General features: G+C 49.4%; 1 protein-coding gene across 3 annotated transcripts in view; it reads right to left on the minus strand.

Moving 5' to 3' along the window:
* Positions 1-15,112, minus strand: part of LOC144761504 (trypsin I-P1-like) — a 53,005-nt gene that overhangs the window by 36,488 nt on the left and 1,405 nt on the right. For all 3 annotated transcript variants that reach the window (XM_078646835.1, XM_078646837.1, XM_078646838.1), the window contains exon 2: positions 7,810-8,066. In XM_078646835.1, coding sequence (XP_078502961.1) covers positions 7,810-8,066 — 257 coding nt within the window. The remainder of the gene's footprint in view (positions 1-7,809; positions 8,067-15,112) is intronic.

A 15,112-nucleotide genomic window follows, 5' to 3' on the forward strand; every position in this document is an offset into this window, starting at 1 on the left:
CAGGACAGAGAGGGTGGGACAGGGAATGAGGATAGGCCAGAATGGGACACCCCCTATGACCTAGAATCTAACCCTGACCGGGGGAACCTGATGGTTCCCACCTGGACAACTCATATCTTCAAGACGACAGGGCAGAAGGCCCTATGGGCCACCTCTTGACTCCTCCTGGAAGAGTGCAGAGTTTACCAAGGAGAAATAGGTCTCCCTCTGCAGAGTCTAATCACTCAGGACAGTCTATAAGGACCTATGTATTTAGCAAGAGGGATGACTCTTTTGATAGGGAGTACCAACTTCTTGAACTTGAGAAAGCCCGGCTTAGGCTCAGGTATGAGCAGTTGGCCCTTGACAAGGAGTCCCTTAAAGTCCAGAGATCTAAAGAAAGGTTGGGACTAGAGTTCTCTGGTGGCAGCAACAGTGTCCCTAGAGTTAAGGAATATTCCTTTGATAATAGGAACCTGAGCAAGATTGTCCCTCCTTACCATGTTGGGGATGACATCCACAAATGGATAACTGCTTTAGAAAGGGCCTGTAAATTACAGAGGGTCCCTCAGGAGCAGTGGGATGTTATCTTGTGGCTCTCCTTTCCTGACAAAGGTAGAGATAAGCTCCTCACTGTTAAAGAAGAGGATGCTGACAATTACTCAGTTTTGAAGAGTGCTCTCATTGATGAGTTTGGCGTAACCACCAGGATTAAGTTCAGGGACACCCAGAAGGCACAGAATCAGGATTGGGCAGACTTTGTGGATAGTGCCATTAACGCTCTGGAAGGCTGGTCGCTTGGCAGTAAAGTACATGATTTTGACTGTATAATTTGATTATGAGGGAGCAGATCCTTAATAATTGCCAAAATCAGTTATTGCATCAGTACCTGGTGGATTCTGATCTGACTACTCCCCAAGAATTGGGAAAAAATGCAGATAAGTGGGTCAGGACCAGGGTGAAGCAGAAAACCCTGAACTCTGGTGGTGACCCTTAAGAAGCAAGATTCTAAAACTCAAGATAAGGGTGGGGTCAAGGTAAAGACAAAAAAGAGTCTTCATCAGGGCCCCAAAAACTGCATCTGGGGTGAGTCACAATCCAAAAAGGGAAAAGGCAAAAAGAAACCATGGCGCGCTCTCTGTAAACAAAAGACCCATTGGACAAGAGAGGCTGATTGTCCAAAAGCCAATGAAAATCCTCCTACCACCACTGCCCCTAATGTAACTGCGGCCCTAGCACAAGTACAAGTGGTGACACAGGGAACAAGGGATTAGTAGCGTTAACCTTGGGCCCTGAGATGGGTTCTGGCCTAGTCAGAACTCCAGCTCAGGCTGTGCTTGTGTGTGATGGTGGCAAGGATAGCCACCTTATTTGTCAGTCCCAGTAATCTGGGCAAATACAGACAAAAGCCTTTTAATAAATGGTAAGGAGTCCATGGCATACAAGGACACAAGTGCATGGGTCACTATGGTGCCAGAGAATCTTGTGGCTCCTGACCAAATCATACTGGGAGAAATATACCCAGTGAATAATGCAAACAATGTCAGGACTGACCATTCCTTGGCAGTTGTTAATTTTAGCTGGGGAGGGGTTCAGACCTACCAGTAGAGTGTTTGTTGGGCAATGATTTGGAGACTTCAGCCTGGGCTGAAGTGGAAATAAGGACTCATGCAGCAATGTTGGGCATCTCTGCAGATGTGTTTGCTGTGACTAGGTCACAATCCAAACTGTCAACCACTGAACAGGCCCTGGATCCTGGAACAACGGACCAGGGGCCTTCCAAGAGAAGGAGCAGGAGGGGTAAGGCTGTGTCTTCCCCCAAACTCACAGTGAAGATCAGTCTCTTGAGGGAGATGATCTAGTCCCTGTGAAGGAACTGTCTCAGATGAACTTGAACCTGATCAAGTTGAGTTCTTGGGGACAGGAGGCCCTTCCAGGGCAGACTTGAGTTTGGAGCAGCAAACCTGCCCCTCTCTTGAACCCCTCATACAGCAAGCTGCTGCTGAAGCTGCTGGGTGTATCAGTGGAGATCGTTCAGTATCTATTGGGATGAGGAACTCCTTTACTTAGAGGGTAGAGACCCCATGCCTAGTGCCACCAGGAGGTTGGCCATACCTCTGAGGTTTAGGGGCTTCCTACTCACCTTGGCACATGACATTCCCTTACCAGGACACCTAGGCCAAAGTAAAACTTGGCACAGGCTTGTCCCTCTCTTTCACTGTCCTCGCATGCCTGAGGACACCAAGGAGTTTTGTCGCTCCTGTACCATCTGCCAAGCCAGTGGTAAGTCAGCTGGTACCACAAATGACCCCCTCATACCGCTAACAGTGGTGGGGGTTCCCTTTGAAAGGGTTGGGATTGACATCACTGGTCCCATGAACCCTCCAACAGCAACTGAGCACAGTTAGATTCTAGTGGTGGTGGACCATGCCACTAGGTGCACAGAGGCTAATCCCCTTAAAACCACCAAAGCTCTTGTGGCAGCCAGGGCCCTCCTGATAATCTTTTCCAGGGTAGCTTTCCCTAAGGAGGTCTTAACTGACAGAGTTGCAAACTTTATGTCAAGTTACATAACTGCAATGTGAAAGGAGTGTGGAGTGAAATACAAGTTCACCACACCCTATCACCTACAATGCAATGGGTTAGTTGAAAGTTTTAACAAAATATTCTAGGGCATGATCATGGCCCTCCCAGAAAAGCTTAGGCGAAAATGTGATGTTCTTCTGCCCTGCCTTCTCTTTGCCTAAAAAGAGGTCCCTCAGAAGGGGGTTGGCTACAACCCTTTTGAACTTCTGTTTGGGCATCCAGTTAGGAGACCCTTGTGTTTGGTGAAGAAGGGATGAGAGTTACCTCCCAAACAAAACATTGTGGACTATGTACTTGATCTCTGCTCCAGGATGGCGAGTACATGAAGAAGGCCAGCAAAAACCTTGAGGCAAGTCAAGAATTACAAAAAACTTAGCATGACCAAATGACAGTTCTGGCTGTTTACCAGCCAGGGCAGAAGGTGTGGGTGCTGGAGCCTGTGGCCCTAGCAGCTCTCCATGACAAATGGAGTGGACCCCATACCATAATTGAGCCAAACGGTGAGGTCACCTATCTGGTGGACCTCAGCACTCCCTGGAGCCTCCATGAAGTGCTCCATGTGAACAGGCTCAAACCTTTTGTGGACAGGGCTGACAGAGCTTGCTCATGGCAACTGATGAGGGACAGGGGGAAGAGAGTGGTCCTCTCCCTGATCTCCTCTCACAGAACCCTGATGATGGGTCAGTTGATGGTGTAACTTTGGCAGGCAGCCTCACTGACCAACAGTAGAGTGATTGCAAGAAGGTCCTCAATCAATATAGGCATATGTTCTCTCTGACTCCTAGTCAAACCACCTGGTGTACACATGAAGTGGACACAGGTGAGAGTGTGGCTGTTAAAAATAAGCTTTACAGGCAGCCTGACCATGTCAAAGATTGCATCTGGACAGAGGTCCAAAAGATGCTGGAGCTGGGAGTGATTGAACCCTCAGATAGACTTTGGACTAGTCCAGTGGTCCTGGTACCAAAACCTCACGCCGAGGATGGTAAGAGAGGGATGAGGTTATGTGTGGACTACAGGGGGCTCAACGCAGTCACTAGGACTGATGTTCACCCAATTCCAGGGGCAGATGAGCTTATTGATACTTTGGCCTCAGCCAAGTTCTTGAGCACATTTGACCTCACTGCTGGCTATTGGCAAATCAGACTAGCTGAGGATGCCAAACCAAAAACAGAATTTTTTACCCCTAGTGGGCAGTATTAATTTATTGTAATGCCCTTTGGTTTGAAAAATGCACCTGCCACATTCCAAAGGCTGATGAATAAAGTCCTTACACGTCTGGTGGCCTATAGTGCAGCATATCCCGATGATAAAGCTGTCTTTAGCTCCACTTGGGAAGACCACCAGGTCCACCTGAAGAATGTTTTGGAGGCTATGCAGAAAGCAGGCCTCACTATCAAGGCTACTAAGTGCCAGATAGGGCAGAGCAAGGTTGTGTACCTGGGCCACCTTGTGGGTGGTGGCCAGTTTCAACCACTACAGAACAAATTCCAGACCATAATGATCTTCAAACACCTCACTCCAAGTGCTCTGTGGCGTGTTGTTTTGTAAACTGCTCAAGGTCCTCTCACGACTCCTGTGCCTCCGGCCTGTGGGTATACTTGAGGCTCAACTTTGTTTTCCTAGGGCTCCCCTGCTTGCTTGGGGCCTGTCCTGACTCTCCTACAATTGGTGAGTCCTCTGGACCTTGCTGGTCCGAACCATGTTCTTCTTTGGTCTCCTGCATTGGTTGTCTTTGCCGAGGCTTGTTGGTGCTCCTGCCGGACACCGACCCCTCAGCACTCAACATCCTTTGTGGCACATCTCACATTCGGCTTCTAGTCATCCTCGACACTGCCTGGTCCCCGCAGCTGCAGAGTCAAGGGCACCGTCACCCAACCTAAAGCACCCGACATCAGTGGGCATTCGTCCACGAGCTCTGGTCACTCCCAAGTGACCCAGACTCAGTCCCCTCTGCTTTCAGGTTCTCTTTGACAAGAATTCATGTTTGGATTCCAATGGACACTATTCTCCATTCCAGCAGCGGCACTTTCTTGAAGTCCTCCATTGGGTTCGACAGCGGTTTCCGACGCCACTTCAGACCTATGCACCCGGCTTCCCTGTCATAGGTAACTTGGGTACTTCGGTATCCACGGGTGGGGTGCCTCTCCAACCTTCTGTCCTCCATGGGGTTTCGTCGAAGTCCACTGGGAAGGGTCCTTAAACTTTAAAATTCCAACCTTCACTTTCACATAGATTTGTATGGAGCATGCAGTCGTGTTCTCACACTGCAGACGTACTCCGTGGGGTCCCTATCTACTCACCTTGGGTGGTTCTTTAGGGTCCCAACAATTCTACGTCCTCTAAACACTGTCTTGATTCGAGTCATGGTTCTTATACCACTTTATTAGTATATGGTTTGGTCCCCCATGGGCCCACTGTGTATTTGGGCTATTTACTGTTATTTCTGAAGTATTGTGTGCTTTGTGTCTTTCTCTGTGTAGGAGATACTGTAACGTTCTAGACAGTGTTATATAATAAATACATATTTTTTATAACTACTTTGTGGTTCTCGTTTCATTTAATCTATACTATAAGATTGCATTCTGGTATAACACGCTGCTTTACACTCCTTCAAGACTAAGCCTGAAGGCTGCTCTCCACAGCTACCACTTGGATAGCTTTCTAAGGTTGTCTGAGACCTCCTAAATCACTATAAGGGTTGTTTGGACTTGTTCAAGGTGCGCACTTTAATTAGTGGTCATCATATACCAGACCAACTTCTCACACCCACCATTCCTACTCAGGAACTGTTAATTATCTGTCTCACTGCATCTGGGTTGGGACAGCTCAGGCCCACTGAACAATGAAGAACCGCAGATATTTGGAGCCAACATAGGAGGGGTTGCCCTTTGACGTTTTGGTGGCAAGGTATCTGGCAGAGATGCCAGCTAGGGGTGGGTCTAAGGCCCTCAAAGGAGCTCTTCACAGACTTGCCAGTGCCATATTGGATTGTACTAGAATGCTGTGCAGGAGGGTTGGGACAGGGATGGAGGGATGATGTGGCACCCTAGGAGTGGCGAGGGGTGCCTGGTATTTAGAACTTTCACTTTTACAGGGAGTGACAATGAGCAAGGCCCTGGATCTGAAAGGTGATGGCAGCAGCAACATGGACAGCTACAAGGGCAAACCACCTGATGCCCTTGATAGATTAAAGGCTTTGCTTGCAGCTGACCTTAAGGACAAGCTGGGTGTCTCCAGGGCCATTGATGCTGGCACACTTACACCTCCTGAGGACCAGCAAGGGGAAGGCCAGCAGTCAGGAGAGGGGAAGACTGCCACAGGAAGTCAATAAAAGCAGCCTCCCACAAAGTGCATCCTTTAAAAGCCAGGACACCTGTTGAAAATGCTCTTGGTGGCTAGAGCTCACCCCCTGGAGTAAAAAGAGTCTTTGATCAAGAAAATCAGCCCAATAGGGCGAGAGGTATCTACGTGTAAGGATTTTTTCCTTTGATCCCTGGAATGAAGCAGAGCACGTGGCACTGCATTGCATCATCAGAAAATACACCCTTGGGTGTGCCAGTGCCTGGGGTTTAGCACAAGATCAATTGAATATTTTTGACGAAGTAGGGGGTGTGCGTGGGTTCCCCCATACTCATTCTCAGACCGGCGGCAACCCCATCACCATGACTGGTGCTGGAATGATGGTCCTAAGACCCATCCCCAGGAAGCCTAAATCGAAGGGCAGGGGCAGACAGGAGCCACCATGCTACATCGCTCCCCAGCCGCAGGCTACTCGTAGTCTGGGAGAAGAAGGACTCTCATGTCCTCTCCAACCGTCTTTAATGGAGCTCTCAAAATTGCAATGTTCTAATAAAGCTTATTTTTACATAACGCTCCATGACATAGTTTTTGTAATTTATAAGCACTGTAAATAACAGGTGTTCAAGAAAGTGATGCAAAGTGTTGAATACTAAAGGATAAAAACCGGAGATGGTGCCTCTGGGGTTTGAACACATGACCTTCAATTTTCACCAGATGTCAGCACAGTGCACTAATGTCGGGTAGAAGAAAGAGCGGAGTGTAACAACGGAGTACATGTAACCTTACAGATTATTTAGACTGTGTACAATATGTTACCTAGGCATTACCATGTTTCAGCTTCCTTATCAGAATATTTATGAAGGTCTAAGAGTTGTAAATGTAGTTTGCTGTTTGTAGGGGTGAAACCCCCCAGCTGAAACTCCAGTAGCTCCATTACCACCACCCAAGGGAGCCGGTAAACCTCCGATCTAGTGTCCCCTAGGGAAGTCCTAGCTGGTGGCTGCATTTTTGTATCTTTCTGGTGCAGTAGCTGCTCCTAGTGCCTAGGCACCCCCAGACCAGGACATACTAATGGCAGGCTCTTCACAAGGCAAATATCAATGACGTAACCTCTAATTTGTGGGATGCATTCAATGCGCATCTAGGGCCATATAATCAAGAGGGGCGATAACATTATTTGCTGCTTTAGCGGCAGGAAACTACAGCTAAAGCGGCGATAAGGGGCTTGATAATATGCCCTTGGGAATTCCTTTGGAAGCCCAGGTACTGGTGTGAAGGACATCAAAACTGGGCTTCTACGAGAATTCTCAAGGGCATATTATCAAGCCCCTAATCGCCACTTTAGTGGCAGTTTCCTGCCGCTAAAGTGGCGATAATGTTATCGCCGTTCTTGATAATATGGCCCCAAAGCTTTGGAATTTTTACTAGAGAGGTATGCCTCCAGTACAAATCATATGCTGGACTGCTTACACTCACCTCAGCCTTTCTAATGCATCAGTGCATGGGGTGTCAGCAGCAAGACATTTTCAATAAACATGATTCTCTGATGTATTCGCTCTCTGAGCTACACAGCTCAGCAACTTTATTGCTGAGCCAAAAATAAAATACTGGGGCCCAAATCTGCTGAAGTATTGCCTGGGGACCCATCACAAGACAATGCAAAACATGGCGTCTATTTACTTAATGATGGGCAACAAAGCATTACCGTGCGTGTGTCCGTGCACAAGTTTGCAAATGTAGTCATTGGATTTAAAGAAATGTTATAATGAAGGGAATATGCAGGCCAGGCAGACAGGACCATAAACAGAAACGTAATGAAGCATAAAGTTTATACTGATGCACAAATGCAAAAAATGGTTTGTGCACCTTTTTACAACATACATATCACCACACAAGAATGATTCCATTTTAAAGCCAGTTTGCATCCATTGGTTATCTTACCACCAGATGCTGTTGCGCCCCATCCAGATACAGTGCACCAGGTGCCGGCGGCCACACAGCTGGTCGGCAGCGGAATCGGTTGGACATACTGGTTGTACTGTGCCGGCTGAGCTAGCTTGATCAACATGATGTCATTATTAAAAGTTTTCTTATTGTAATTCGGATGCTGGATTTGCTTCACAGCAGCTATGTCTTGTTCCTTGAAATCAAACTCAAATCGGGCGTATTCACCAAGGCGGGCTACCATGGTGCCGGGTCTAGTAAAGGAAAATATGATTACAAATCAGAAAGAGGAAAACAGACAGCGAGAGAGAGAGACACATCATGGAGAAAATACATTGTGGAATGAAAGGAGTTAATAAAGGCAGTAGGGTACAACAATAGTCAAGGAGGCAGAGGGCAAGAAATACAAGCATTGGCATAGCCAATAGGTCTCGCATTTGGGACCTTATAAGTGTTTAGCCATGCAACAGTTGATGTTGTTACACCAGGGATATTGTGCTGGATAACTAAACACTTATAAGATCCCAACGGCGAGACCTATTGGCTATGCCAATGCTTGTTGAAACTCAGGAGCAGCAACATTGTTGTGGTGCCACCAGGGCTTTAAGAGAAGCTTTTTCAATATTAATTACAAGCCATAGTTGCTGCTTATTTATCTTATGCAACTAACAACCATTGACAAAGCCAATAGTCCTGACTTGTAGGTGCCATGTTACTTGTTGTATCATATATATCTGGATGCAATGACAGAAACAGCAAAGTACCAGGCAGGCGGCACACTATGCTAAGCACAAACTTTTAGCTTATGTGTTTTTAAGCCACACCCTTAATTACATTGACCACGACCCTTTGCGAGACTCCCCAGTTTTTTCATCACACTTAACGCCTGACTCTAACTGGAAGTCGCTGTAACCCATGTGTCCTGCTACTGTTATAAAGCGCTCTGATTCCTTTGGGCCATGTCCGCGCAAAATTAAATTGCAATAATAACACTTAAATAAGAAGTCTAAAGCACCCCAGTTGCACCTTCTTGCACGTGGATGCTGTCTGAACATTAATTTGCAGTACAAGCGTTTTCTCTCACCCTCGCAGATGTTCGCCCTCTCTGCTCACTGCCCCTCCCACGCCCTCTGGGTCGGGAAGCATGGCCTGTGTGTATTGGCTGTACGCAGGCGCGACGAGGGAGCCCTATGGAGAAAGGGGGAAGAGGAGGGAGGATGCAAGACAAGCTTATGGGATACCTAACTGTGAGCATCCCGCACCCACTGCTGCCTTATCTCTGCTGCTACAAAGGGGGTCTGCGCGCACTACCCTGCGAGACAAGGGGTTCTTCAGGAGCACGCAGCATGGGCTGAGGGTCCCCCGCAAGCAAAGGGCGCACATGCCCGTTCACAGATGCATCCCCGTCGGCTCTGACTGACCGACCCTGGACTTTTTGACTTTGTTTGCATGGAGCGTGCGGGATGAACGATGCCAAGCAGGGAGGTGAGTCAGGCTCCACGCAGGATTCCATTGCGGGGGAGGTGCGTCGTCTTAATTCAATGACGAAAAAGATAGGGGATACATATAATTACAGAACACCGGCCCCCAGTAGGGGCAGTGTTGTGAGTGCAGTGTTGTGCTAAGTGGGCGCAACCACTTTGGCCCACAAACAGTATTACCTCAATTGTTGTTCCCCCCCCCAAGCTTAAGTTAAATGGTTCCGCCCGACGTGAGACGGAGGGCACGTTCTGGAGTAAATAAAAAGCCCAGGACCCTGGGCGTGGCAGGCTTGGTACTGACCACCACCGTCACACTGTGTGGTCTCCATCTGTGCAATTTGTAGGCCCAACCAGAACACGACAGTGAGGGGTGGCTTGTTTTGTGTGACGTCAAAAAAGTGTGCTGAGCTATCCTGCTCAGAGCTAAACTCCATGCAGCTTTTTGTAAGGAAGAGAATACACTTTTCGCCCCCTCATTGAATGAAATGCCTGTTCTGCTTTTTCATAGGGCAGGGGGCGGCGAGGTAGTGCTACTGCAGACTCCATTCAAATAAAAACATGCTACCCAGGAAAGTGGGGCGGACATGCAAACAAGTGCGGGCGGTTTTCCTTTCTTTTTTCCTGCCTTAAAGATGAAGAAGGGGTCATGGCAGCATCTCCAGAGGCTGGGGTGCAGCAAACCTGGCACACTCATCCCTACCTGCAAACTCTTATTTGTGTGTGAGTATCTAATTTTTTTTGCAATGTTTACAGTTTTTGCATCCTTGCTTAAAAATGCAAGTATTTCTATGTTTCAGGTATACAAAGTCTAAGCTTGCGCGCCTCGTGCTAAAAGTAAAAAAAATTGGTGCAAAAAGTGAAAGCGTTTCCCTTGCGAGAGCGAGCAGCAACAGGAGCGATAATTGCTAACACATGGCGACAAAGCTCGCTCCCGCAAGGGAATCACCAAACATGCTGACGTTGCCATTGAAAGCAATGGGAAACACCCGTTACAACAAATGTATTACTTCGCAGTGCTATCGAAATGCGATTTTTACATCGCGGGCGGCTTCACAACGCATGCTATTGGGATGCATGCTAGAACGTCGCTATTACATATACATCGCTAGCAATGACAACACGTGAAAAACTTTCAAGCATGCGTCCCAATAGCATGTGTTGTGAAGCCGTCCGCGATGAACAGCTAAAATATGAAATATGAACACTGGTTGCACCACGTAAACATCAAACGCACATAACTTCTAAAAAGAACATAAACTCCAAGATGTTCCAAAACACTTGCAGCACCAGCAGAGCTTGTGTGTCTGTGCGCAGCATGGATGGATGCATAATGGATGGGTGGATGGGTGGTGGGTGCATGATGGATGGGTGAGTGGATGGATGCATGATGGATGGGTGGGTGGATGGGTGGTGGGTGCATGATGGATGGGTGGATGGATGCATGATGGATGGGTGGGTGGATGGGTGGATGGATGGGTGGATGGATGCATCATGGATGGGTGGGTGGATGGATGGATGCAAGGAGGATGGGTGGATGGATGCATGGTGGATGGGTGGGTGGCTGGGTGGTGGGTGCATGATGGATGATGGATGGATGGATGGCCGGGTGGTGGGTGCATGATGGATGGGTGGATGGATGGGTGGCAGGGTGGTGGGTGCATGATGGATGGGTGGGTGGATGGATGCATGATGGATGGATGGATGGGTGGTGGGTGCATGGTGGATGGGTGGATGGATGCATGATGGGTGGGTGGGTGGTGGGTGCATGATGGGTGGGTGGCTGGGTGGTGGGTGCATGGTGGATGGGTGGGTAGATGGATGCATGTGGATGGGTGGGTGGATGGGTGGTGGGAGCCTGATGGATGAGTGGATGGATGCATGATGAATGGGTCGGTGGATGGGTGGATGGATGCATCATGGATGGGTGGATGGATGGGTGGGTGGATGGATGGATGCATGGAGGATGGGTGGATGGGTGCATGGTGGATGGGTGGGTGGCTGGGTGGTGGGTGAGTGGGTAGGTGGATGGATGCATGGTGGATGGGTGGGTGGATATGGTTGGGTGGATGGATGGGTGGTTGGGTGGTGAGTGCATGATGGATGGGTGGATGGATGGATGCATGCATGATGGATGGGTGGGTGGTGGGTGCATGATGGGTGGGTGGATGGATGGGTGGGTGGGTGGATGGATGCATGATGGATGGGTGGATGGATGGATGGATGGATGCATCATGGGTGGGTGGATGGATGGATGGATGCATGGAGGATATGTGGATAGGTGCATGGTGGATGGGTGGGTGAGTGGATAGGTGGATGGATGCATGGTGGATGGGTGGGTGGATATAGGTGGGTGGATAGATGGGTGGCTGGGTGGTGGGTGCATGATGGATAGGTAGATGGATGGGTGGATGGATGCATGATGGATGGGTGGGTGGATAGATGCATGGAGGATGGGTGCATGGTGGATGGGTGGGTGGCTGGGTGGTGGATGAGTGGATGGGTCAATGGATGGTTGGATGGATGGGTGGATGGATGCATCATGGATGGATGGGTGGATGGGTGGATGGATGGATGCATGGAGGATGGGTGGATGGGTGCATGGTGGATGGGTGGGTGGCAGGGTGGTGGGTGCATGATGGATGATGGATGGATGGGTGGCTGTGTTGTGGGTGCATGATGGATGGGTGGATGGATGATGGATGGATGGGTGGCAGGGTGGTGGGTGCATGATGGATGGGTGGATGGTGGATGCATGATGGATGGATGGGTGGTGGGTGCATGATGGATGGGTCGATGGATGCATGATGGGTGGGTGGTGGGTGCATGATGGATGGGTGGGTGGCTGGGTGGTGGGTGCATGGTGGATGGGTGGGTAGATGGATGCATGATGGATGGGTGGGTGGATAGGTGGTGGGTGCATGATGGATGGGTGGATGGATGCATGATGGATGGGTGGGTGGGTGGGTGAATGGATGCATGATGGATGGGTGGGTTGATGGATGGATGGATGCATCATGGGTGGGTGAATGGATGGATGCATAGAGGATATGTGGATAGGTGCATGGTGGATGGGTGGCTGGGTGGTGGGTGAGTGGATAGGTGGATGGATGCATGGTGGATGGGTGGGTGGATATAGTTGGGTGGATGGATGGGTGGCTAGGTGGTGGGTGCATGATGGATAGGTGGATGGATGTGTGGATGGATGCATGATGGATGCGTGGGTGGCTGGGTGGTGGATGAGTGGATGGGTGAATGGATGGGTGGATGGATGGGTGGGTGGATGCACCCCAGGCTGGAAGGCCAGCCACTCTGCAACTAGACCTTGTCTCTTTCATGACTATCCAAGGTGTCACCACATAAACAGGCTAATATCAAAGAACAAGCATGTGTACAAGGACCAAAGCCCCTGTCCACCAATAACACACAACGGCTCATCTTAAATCATACGAGCTCTCCGGCTCGGGCATTCATACCTCCGCCCAGCCATCCCCCTGCAGTCAATGGTCACCCAGTACTGAGGGTGTTACTGAGGCCATCGGAGACAATAGTCCCCACAGGGATAGGGGGACTGTACGTGTCTTCTATGAAGCTAGTTTCTAGGAAAAACTTCTGTAACTTTAGATATTTCAATCCAGTGCGAAATGGGATCTTTCCAAGCTGCAGGCCCGGGCACGCTCGCCAGGGAGACGGCAGGAGATGCCTAGGAGGAAGAACGGAGACGCCTCAGTGACAACATCCTGCACCTGCCTGCACCAGCAAGCCTAGGTAATGCAGCCCGGCCCTTGCCCCCTCCCTTCGTTTCCCCCTTTAGCATCCAATCCACTCCCTGTTCCCTGCTGCCTTTTTATTCCATCCCTCCTGACTCCTCAGCCTTCCAGCACTGGCTTCATCCGCTCTCTTTCTCCACACCACCTTTCCAATCACCTTCCACCTCACTCGCTCCTTCTCCCCCCTTATAGGACCCTCTTCTACTATCTCAGCCGGCCTGTCATCTCTTCATCCTTCCAGCTGCGACCCCACCATCTCCCACTATCACTACTCTGCCACCACCCAATGCTCTTCTGCCCCCATCACCCATCTTCCCCTCTACGTCCTTTCCTCGCCCTCTATCGCTTTCTCCAGCACCATCTCAGCATGAAGGCCTCTCTAGGGCCCCTTCCAGCTCTTCAGAGATACCTCTGTTTGTGGGTTCCAGTGTGGAGCTGGCAGGTACTCCGTTCTCTAGCTCAATTCTCAATTTCTCTCTCCTCTGCACTGCAAAACGTTCACTCAACCATCGCCTTTATGAGCATTTCCCCCATTTCTAATTCTTTCACGCCCTTCCATCCATCCACCAATCCCTCCTTCACCACTCTCCTTAACTCATCCGACTCTCTCTGCAACCCCTTGGGCTATCACCCTTCATCCTAGAAGCTGTTTTCCCTTACCCCTTAATCACTGCCTTTCAACCGCTGAAGCTGCCCTACTCAACCCTCCTCTCCCATGCATTTTATTCACGGACGAAATCTCCACAGGTCTCCCTCCTGTCTCACGTCAACTTCTCTGCCACCCAGGTGACCTCTCAGAGAACCACCCTAATAAACAAATACACCCACGCCCTCCTCTGCCACCCATTACTGGTCGTGCCTGTATACCAATCTACCTACAAGCATCCTATGCGCGCCACAGGGAGACACTCAGCCCTGGAGCACGCTGACGTTAACCATAGCAGGGCCTGGGGATGTTACCAGCAGGAAACCTGAGACCAGGGAATAGGGAAGAGAGCAAACAAGCAGATTCCTGGAGTTAAACTTGACCTTTCACCCCTCTGAGCAGATTTTAAGAAGCTTATTTTTCATTGTGCCTCCCTCCCCTGGGAGAGGATGTCGGGGTTCATTCAACAACCCGCCTGCAGGGTTTGGAGGAAATGGTCTCAAAATCGGCACTTTGAAGAATAAAACACTTCCATGTCCCCTCCGCCCCTCCCCGACAATGATCACAGGCATTCAGACAGGCAGGGGTGAGTGAAAAGAGGTGTCTCTGAGGCACACAAGGATACACTAGGCCCCCTCGGTCTCCAAAAATGACCAACTAACATATTTGTACACACAAGGGGTCCAGCAGTACCCGAACCGAGGAGCGTGTTGTGACATATGCGAGTGCCCGTGCAGCACTGCGGGGGGGGGGGTCGCAATGGGGGCCAAGGGTTAGAGGGGCAATCATGCATTGGGAGTACAAAAAGGCAAAGCACGCGTTATCATGACGTGCGATCTAAGCGCCAGCGATGTTTCATGCTTGCCAATAGGAATCAACGCATTGCGTTGTAAATACGTGTGATGTGAAAGATGGCGAAGTGTTGAACTTTGCTATGTATTAACCGCGGGGTTAAAGCCCGCGATGTGATGATGCGCGATGTATGATCATACATCCAAAGCAATGGAAAGCGTGCACGTTTTTAGGGCGAAAAGTGAATCGATTCCAAAAGGTCTTTTGCCTATGTATCGCATGCGGGCTGCGTAGGTGAAACCTAAAAAAACTAAAAATGAGGGGAAAAGTAAGGAGGTCAGAAGTTGGAATATATAAATGTCCTGTAAGTGGCGTTTGCGGGAACACTGGGGCATCAGTCAACTGCTCCAGAAACCCTGGTCAACAATTTATGATGGAGAAGACTGGAGCAGATAACTTTAGTTCCTGTTTACAGGAACTTAAAAACAAGAAAGGAAAAACACTGACATGTGGGAATCACAATAAAATGACAGTAACATGCCACATTTTCTGCATGGCATGCTCTCTCTAACAGACCCAATTTTAGGAAAAACTGTAAGGAACAGGCCTTCGTA

The sequence above is a fragment of the Lissotriton helveticus genome, chromosome 6 (assembly GCF_964261635.1).
Source record: "Lissotriton helveticus chromosome 6, aLisHel1.1, whole genome shotgun sequence".
NCBI lineage: Eukaryota > Metazoa > Chordata > Amphibia > Caudata > Salamandridae > Lissotriton > Lissotriton helveticus.